Consider the following 8,786-nt stretch of genomic DNA (forward strand, 5'->3'; position numbering starts at 1 on the left):
ATTTGCAAAGCATTCCAAAAACCAACTTGAACAATAGGTTTATGTGTATATATATATATATAATCATCATTTCAATACCACATCATCACACCAAATCCCTTCACAATTCAACATAATCCAACCATGCACACGAATAATCCAACATCATTTCCAATCATCTTTCAACAAGAATCAAATAACACACTTCTTATGCTCACATGCATATATATACATATCCATATAAATAACACCAACATAATTTACATCCTTACCATAAAATGACCCTTTTGATTTTGAAGTCCTGTTGGCACAAATAAGGGATGCTTCTCGAAGCCCTCGAGACGGTGAACACAACTACGGAATCAATTTGGATTTTCTACGGTTGAATCACAAGATAATTCGAGTTGAAATTTGGCTAGGGTTTCTTAGTCTTCAATAATGGATGATAAATAATGGATACGAGACTAAGTATATGTATATAATGACCAATTTTCGTTCATGAGGTGATGGAAAATAACCATATTGCCCTTAAAATTTTAAGTAAATCCGAATCTGTCCATGGTGGACTGTTTTGACAAGCTAATGTAGATAGACCATAACTCTTTGCTCCGATATTGTATTTGGGTGAAATTGGTATCGTTGGAAAGATAATTCAAAGGGATTTCATTTCATATAAAGTAGGACACCCAGTTCATCCTGTACAAGGAGTTATGATCGTTTGAAGTTGACCCTAAAAATCTGTTTTGAGAGGCTGAAGTAAAATGAGTATAACTCATTACTTAGATGTCGGATTTGGATGAAACCAATTGAATTGGAAAGAAGACTCAAAGATCTTTCTTTTCATAGGTGGAAGCTCTCCCAGTTTATTATATTAAGGGAGTTATGAGCGTTCAAAGTTGACCCAAAAAATTGGCAGGCCTCAGTTGTTTGTGTACAGGAAATTTTCCTGCACATTTACTATTCACAATATCCTGGCCACCGTTTTATAGTTTCGAACGTGCTCGATTATATCCGAAACTTATCCGTTTTTGAAAATCTTTATATCGTTGGAAAGCTTATTCAATAACCTTCGTATGGAACCATCAACGGGCAAATTCCGGTATAAATAAAATAAAAAATTAATTCCATATAAATAAGACCAATACACGTACTTGAATACGCCAATACATGTACTTGAATACGGGGTGTTACAATAAAACTTTGCACAAAAGACATGGACGGACAATAGAATAAAATTTTTACTTATTTCGACAATCTAAAATCGTAACTGTCAAAATATAATTAAAAATATAAAATATAATTTTTTTTTGCAATTACATGATTAATTTTATTAATATATACTTGATTTTGAAGTTGGGGGTAGGCTAGGTGGAGGGGTAGAGATTATTAACAATCCACCATCTTTAAATTGTGAATAATATTACAAAAAAAATATACAATAATGTTTGTTAACAATTATTATATGGTTATTTTTCTGTATAAATTTGATTACCAATGGGGGAATAAGATGTGGGGGAAGGAATGGGTGCGGGTGGGGGCGTGAGGAGAAAGAGATAGAAAAATATTTATATTAAAAAATGATTGAGTAATTGGGAGGTGGATAGAAAAAATTATTTTATTTTATTGAGAAATAAGATGATAGATGATTTTTTAAAGATAATACTTATAATTTAACAAATTCAAATGAGACATTTCAATGTAAAGCGATCAGAAATTTTATTTAAATATCACTCGCGCATCGCGCGGGTATGTGTACTAGTTCATTTAAAACTCTTTAATTACGAGTTTCTATTTTTAAGCTAATGATTTTTATTTTTTTACAAATAAAGAATAATATATTTTTAATTTTTTAATTCATTATTATTACAACACTATTAAGTTATGTTCTAAAAATTGTCACGTGATTATTTAATATTTTTTCACTTGACTTCTTGTTTTTCTTTTAGTTTTACTTTATATATATATATAGATAGATAGATAGATAGATAGATAGATAGATAGATAGAGAGAGAGAGAGAGAGAGAGACTTTTTTCCTAATATTTTTTTTTTTGGTAAAAGTCGATATAGTCATAAAACAAGTCAAAGCTTACAGGGATGTAGTTTGTGGCAGAGCCACTGTACATGCGCTAGCATCAGTAGTAGCATTACTATTACACAAACTATTATACAAAACCCCTGCACTTATTCTATTTCTCCGTCTAGCAATTGGTCCTCCTCTTCTATCAGCTTGCAAAATATCCTCTAAGTATGTGGGAGGGTGCCAAAGCAGCAAAGGTCTATTGGTATTAGTATTAGTAATATATACATTCACTCTTGCTAACGCACCCGCCAACTTATTCTGTTCCCTGCTAACATGCATGACTTGCGGTTCATCCAGAGCCCGTAGTAGGTACCTGCAATCAATTAATACAGATGAATTAACATTTGATGAAACTTGAAGCTGTCTTACTAGATGCTCACAGTTTACATTTATTTCTAGAGGGTGGAATCGGTATTGAAGAGCGATCGAAAACCCTAGCATGAGAGCATGGGTTTCTGCCTCCAAAGGGCTAGTAGTGAATATGTCATCGATAAACCCTAAAAGCCAGTCTCCATTGTGATTTATAAATATTCCCGCTATAGCAGCACAACCGGTACCATGCCTAAAGGTTGCATCCGAATTAAGCATTATGTTATCGGGTGCCGGAGGTTTCTATTTGACATACAGACGGAAAGTGTGCTTTTTAGGATTTGTTTTTCCTGCCAAGTACCAGAACTCAAAGGCGGCCGGTAAGACACGAGCTAGGTTTATATTAAAAGACCTTTTCTCAAAGATACATTTATTACGACCATTCCAAATAGACCACAAACTGTAACTGAGCAAAACTTTTGAGGGAACAGAGGACAGGCTTAAGGGTTGGTTAGAGTTAGTTAAATTTATTTCTAGGATCCTACGGAGCCACCGTTGGGGGTGGTGATCCGTGGTAGCTAACATGATTTTATTTATTTGAACAGAGATGTCTAACTCAACCCAAAGTGGCTCTACAGACTTGCAATGTAAGAAAAAATGGGAAACAGTTTCAGGAAAGGAGTGGCAAAGAAGACAGAGGGGTGAGGAAATACAGTTTATAAAATGCAAGAAGGAGGTTGTTGGGAGGCAGTTGTGATGTAGAAGCCATAAGAAATGCTTAATATTTGGCGGGATATCTAACTTCCAAATCCACAGGAAATCAGCTTCCCCGTTATTCTTGATCTCTTTTCTGAGAAGGGCATTGTAACAGGAGGCGACTGAAAATATTTTATTATTTGTAAGACCCCAAATGATTCGGTCAACCTTGGAGACCTCATGGCGGGAGAAATAAATAGAGTTAATACGAGCGAAAATGCTCTGGGGAAAGTCAAACGAAAGTTCAGAGAAAGTCCGCTGATTATCAGTTCTGTAGGAGTCAATCTTCGCTTTTGATTCATGTCTTTGAAGAGGCCCTTGAATTAGGTTGCGAATAGAACAATTTGGCCCAATCCAAGGGTCAGAAAAAAGAGGACATGTTTTCCGTCTGCAGGTTGCCATTGGAGCCCAATTTGACATTGAGCCCAACTTGTCATAAGTGCTTTCCAAATTGTGGAGTTGCCCCCTTTGCGCCCAAGGTACTTGGATTTGAGTACTTGAGCCCAGGGTACATTCGAATAAAAAACACGTCATGCAGAAGATGCTAACAGAGCAAGGTTCTTGATTGTGAGACGTTGGATTCCAAGGCCCCCAATATCCTTAGGAGTAGTAACATCTTGTCATTTTAAGAGATGAAGCTTACATTTGGTAGAAGTGTCGCCCCAAAGGAAATTTCGTTCGTAGGCTTCCATTTTTCTAATGACGTACCTAGAGAGGTGTAAAAGGTATATGACATTGTTGGGAAGGGTATTCAGAGTTGACCTGATAAAAGTATCTCTCCCCGCATCTGTAAGCAATGGAGTTTTCCAGCCAGACAAATGACTTTTAAAGTTATCTAGAAGAAATTGGTAGTCAAGCTTAGTGGGCTTAGACATGAACATTGGAAAGCCTAAGTACTTACCAAATTTATGACCCTCCAGAATGTTGAGGTCATGAACAACTTTATCCCTGGCTATGGCAGGAGTATTCTTAGAGAAAAAGAGCTTAGATTTCTGCAAATTAAATTTTTGACCAGAAACCAACTCAAAAATGCTTGAAAAATTGTGCCATAGAGTTACAAGAGATAGAGTCAACAATAGCACAAAGAATAATATCATCGGCAAAAAACAAATGTGAAATGGGAGAAGCACGCGTAGATAATTTAATAGGAGTCCAGAGACAATTCTCAACATCTGAGTCGATTTTATGAGAGAGCCTTTCCATGCACATAATAAATATATATGGGGAGAGAGGGTCTCCCTGGCGGATTCCTCTGGAAGGTGTAAAGAAAGGAGTTGCCGATCCATTGATTAACAAGGATACCGAAGTAGTGGATATACAAGACATGATGACAGTGACCAGATTTTGAGGAAATCTAAAGTAAAGTAGAGTGTCGTGAATGAATGACCATTCCAGTTGTTCAAAAGCCTTTTCTAGATCTATTTTTGCCAACATGTAACCTTTCCTACATTTGGAATTCCGAAGGTGGCATAGGAGTTCCTGCACAAGCATAGCATTATCAAATGCTCTACGATCTTTCAAAAAACTTGATTGAGCTGGACCAATAAGATCCTTAAGAAATGGTTTGATCCTGGTGACAATGATCTTAGTGATAACCTTGTAAGTAGTATTGCAGAGACTGCTTGGCTGATACTGGGTGATGGACTCGGGATTAGATACCTTTGGAATAAGGCAAATAAACCTGTTATTTATTTCCTCGGGGATTTTCCAACATGTAAAAACGGAGAAGCAAAACTCTTCAATTGATTGTCGAAGCAGGTCCCAATATTTCTAAAAAAAAAAAGAATGAATACTATCAGGTATTTATAGGGCTTAAAAGAAAAGACTGAGTCCATAATTTCCTTATGGGAGAGCGGTCTTTCTAAGTAGTCTGCTGAAGTGGTTGCAGGCCTGATGGTCTTACCTATTAGAATGGATAAGGTTCGTAGAGTAGAGGTCTGAAAAGAAGGAAATGATAAGGTCTCTGACTTCTTGCCTATCATCTATCCAGTTTCCAACGGAAACTCAAAGAGCAAAAATCCTATTTTTTCACCTTCGGTGAATGGTGGACATATGGTAAAATTTAGTATTTGCGTCTACCTCATTAAGCCAATGGATACGAGATTTAAGCTTTCAAAATTCCTGTTCCACATGAAGAAGCTCACTGAGATCTTGAGTAAGAGAACTTTCCAGATGTTGGATAAAATTACTCGTAGGGTAGTGAGGGGGTTTTTGGATTCCACCTAACCGAGCCAGGATGCGTTTTTCTTATAGAAGATATTCCCGAAAACTTCTTTATTCCAAATGGCTACCTGAGTTTGAAAGCAAGATATAGAAGGTAGCAGGTCGTTATTCATTCTAAGCCAAAAGTTCCTAATAACCATAGGAAACTGAGGGTGAGTAGTCCAGATGGTCTCCATTCTAAAATGCTTATGAGATATGGCGATCGGGGTAGTTAACTGAAGAAGTAAAGGATAGTGATCAGAGTGAGTGCGGGGAAGGTGTCTGACAGAAGATTCTGGGAATAACTGAATCCAGTCATTGTTCGCAACACATCTATCAAGGCGTTCCAGGATAATTTTGTTATTCCTGCACAAGTTTGACCACGTGTATTTACTACTAGAGTAGCTCAGGTCAACTATATGACAGTACTCGAGGCACTTCAAAAACCTATTTGCTCTAGAGATACTTAAAGGTAAGCCACTAAATTTTTCAGCAGAATTACAAATTTCATTAAAGTCGCCATCTATTAACCAAGGTCCCGCTAAGGAATCAACTACATGTTTTAGATTATCCCAAAGAGCCAGCCGGTCGTTTTTATTATTATAAGCATAAATAGCACTAAACAACCAATTATTAGGGGAAAGGATTACCTGAATTTTACAGTGAATTTCCTGTTGAGTCATAGCAACATTCGTAATATTCAAAAGATCTGCTTGCCACAAGATAGCAATCCCCCCTGCTTGTCCCGAGGCCGGCACAACAACAACATTTGAGAAATAAAATTCATTGGGCATAGCCTGATGATTCATCCTATGGGTTTCAAGTAGAACTACTAAAGCAGGCTTATGCAAATCAAGAAGATCCTTGAAATGATTCCTAAACTCAGGGGAAGTAGAACCTCTACAATTCTAGATAAGAAAATCATTGGGCGAGTAAAAGTAAGAGGCCTTCGGGGAGAAGCATCTAAAAGGTCAATGTCCCTAAGGTAGGAACTCATGACTATAGCATATTTCCCCACATCGGTATTGAGAGTCGGCCTCACATGAACCGAGCACATAAATATATTATGGGGACATTTTACGTTTTTTTTCGGACAGTTTTTTGAGCAGAAAGACACGTACCTGATCCAGAAAGGTGGATTTGTTTTCGTCCCTCCTTCGTCCATTTTGAAGTTGTCGGCGGCGGCAGTTGGGCTTCGGATCCATCGTTACTACCGTCACATGGGGATGAATCCATGGCGCTGAATCCTTCCCCTGTGGTGGCGGTAGGTAGAACGGGAGTGTCGGAAGGGATTGACTCGTAGCTGGTGGATCGTTGAACACTTTCGTTCCTCGCATCATTCCCTCCGTTACAATTTAGGCTAGATCCTGAGGATTTTGAACCAAAATAAGACAATTTGGCTCGTTCACATTCATGGTGAAAGAGAGGGCGTGGCCCGTTAAAGCCACCTCCAGCCATGACTGGGGAGGGTAAAGAGGGATTGGATTCATCGAGGTGTATATTTGATATGGGCGGCTGTCGTTTCCTTGTTCCATCAGTGGAGAGTATTGGAAAAATTTTTGTAATGGATATGGAGGACTGTGATGGATGTGCAGGCCCTTAAACGGGCAACTTTGAGAATGATCCATCTTTTATAGAGGTAGCAGTACTATGGAGAAGTTCAAAAACGTGTAATTGAGCAGAGAGAGTTGGAGAAGGTGAGGGTTGAGCACTTAATAGCTCGTTATTTCCACGTGAAGCGTAATCATTTAAAGGGTAAACTTCAAGAGAATTAAGGGTAAACTTCTCAATGGATTGACACTCGGCTAATTAATTATAGTATTTTAGCCTCCGTTTTATAACATACTTCATCCGTTTCGTATTGGTTGACCCCTGACACAATTATTAAAAAAAATATTAATTAAGGATCTATTTTACTAAATTAGTTCTATTAATTATGTTTTAAAAATATAAATTTGAATATATATAACTTGTTTAGTTATTTAATAATAAGAATATTATTAAAAGAATATATTATAATCTTCTTGATTTTATCAATGAAATAATTAAATTAAAATAAATATTTTAGTAAGAACAAATTTAATAATTTTTTAAATAGTTAAAGAATGAAAATGGTAAGTAAATAATTTAAAGATTATTTTAAACACGAGGGACTATTTATGACGCTCCCATTTTTTATTTAACAGCCGCCGGCCGCCGCCTCACTCTCCCTCTTTCTCAAATCGGGCAGGTAAGTTTCTTTTTCTAATTTCTTTTTAGTTATAGTCTATGATTTAGCTGAATTAAGATCGGGTGGGTTTGTGGATACCAATCTGTTTGTTTTCGAAATATTTTTGCTGCTTCTACTGTCTAGACTTTTCACCTACCTGAATGATTTCAGTGTTTTTTTTTTTTTTTTTAAAAAAAAAAGTGAGTTTCAAAATCAAGAATTATAAATTATTCGAGTACAATACTAGTTTTGATTTTTTCGATAATCGACGTGGTGTTCGGATTAGCTTCTAGGGTAATGTTGGTTCCCGTTTCCCTTTGTCATGGGATTGAAGTTCTCTCTGTTCATAAAAATAGAATGCGTCCAAGCTTTTTTGGCAATTGACATGAATCTGCTTTGCAACGTAAACGTGAACGATTGGAAGATGAGCAGCACAAAGAAAGTGTTATGTGAAATGAACCTTGAGAGTAAATACAACTGTATTGAACCTTGAGTAAATAAACTGTATCTGCCAGGTTACTTCTTTTATTTATACAAAACAAAAGACCCTATTTGTTGTATTCTTCGGACTTTCAACGGACCCTTTTTTATTTTTTTCACCCTTGTCAGCCAGAATTGTTCTTAAATTTGCTCACCTACTCATATCTCTCTGTTACAGGTACAAATGTGCTTCTCTTTCAACTTTTTGCATGATTTTTCTTTTACCCTTTCAACAAAAGTAAATAAACGTAACTCTTAAGTATTGTATACTGTAGTTAGGGGGGAAAGATTGAAACTACCAGCAACTTTTGCTATTGGGTATAGAACGAATGTCTAATTCTATATTTCCCACTTAAATACTATTTAATGTCGAGATTTTTAAGCTTAAGAAACTTTCTCACGAATCTTGTATATATCTGCAGCCAGATGGGTGATATTCTCCCTCAACGTAGCTCTCCCCTTCGTAGCATAGTGATGGTTCCCTATCAGAAGGGCAAGCAGAGCTTGAAGGCTGCCGTTTCAATTTTGAAGATGATTAGGCTTCCACCTTTATTATCCTACAAGCCTTCTAAAGTTGAAGTTGATCCAAGAAAGCGCCATAAGAGATTACCAGGTTGTTAATTTTGTGGTCTTAATACTAGTTGGGTGTAATGTGCATACCAAGAAATTGATCCTAGGATATCTTCAAAGTTCCTTGTGTATATGCGTATCAAGAATATTGATCATTACGCTTCTAGAAAGTAGGTCTGTGGCAATGACTGCAACACTGT

General features: G+C 36.7%; 2 protein-coding genes across 4 annotated transcripts in view; both read left to right on the forward strand.

Moving 5' to 3' along the window:
• The window catches only part of LOC107875238, a 53,345-nt gene that overhangs the window by 14,565 nt on the left and 29,994 nt on the right, over nt 1–8,786 (forward strand). The gene's annotated exons all lie outside the window — the stretch shown is intronic.
• LOC107873764 overlaps nt 7,435–8,786 on the forward strand; it is a 22,603-nt gene continuing 21,251 nt past the window's right edge. The window contains exons 1-2 of one of the 2 annotated variants that reach the window (XM_047414240.1): nt 7,435–7,557; nt 8,439–8,629. In XM_047414240.1, coding sequence (XP_047270196.1) covers nt 8,443–8,629 — 187 coding nt within the window. In that variant the 5' untranslated portion in view covers nt 7,435–7,557; nt 8,439–8,442. The other variant, XM_047414241.1, reaches the window with a different exon arrangement.

Source organism: Capsicum annuum, chromosome 6 (assembly GCF_002878395.1).
Source record: "Capsicum annuum cultivar UCD-10X-F1 chromosome 6, UCD10Xv1.1, whole genome shotgun sequence".
NCBI lineage: Eukaryota > Viridiplantae > Streptophyta > Magnoliopsida > Solanales > Solanaceae > Capsicum > Capsicum annuum.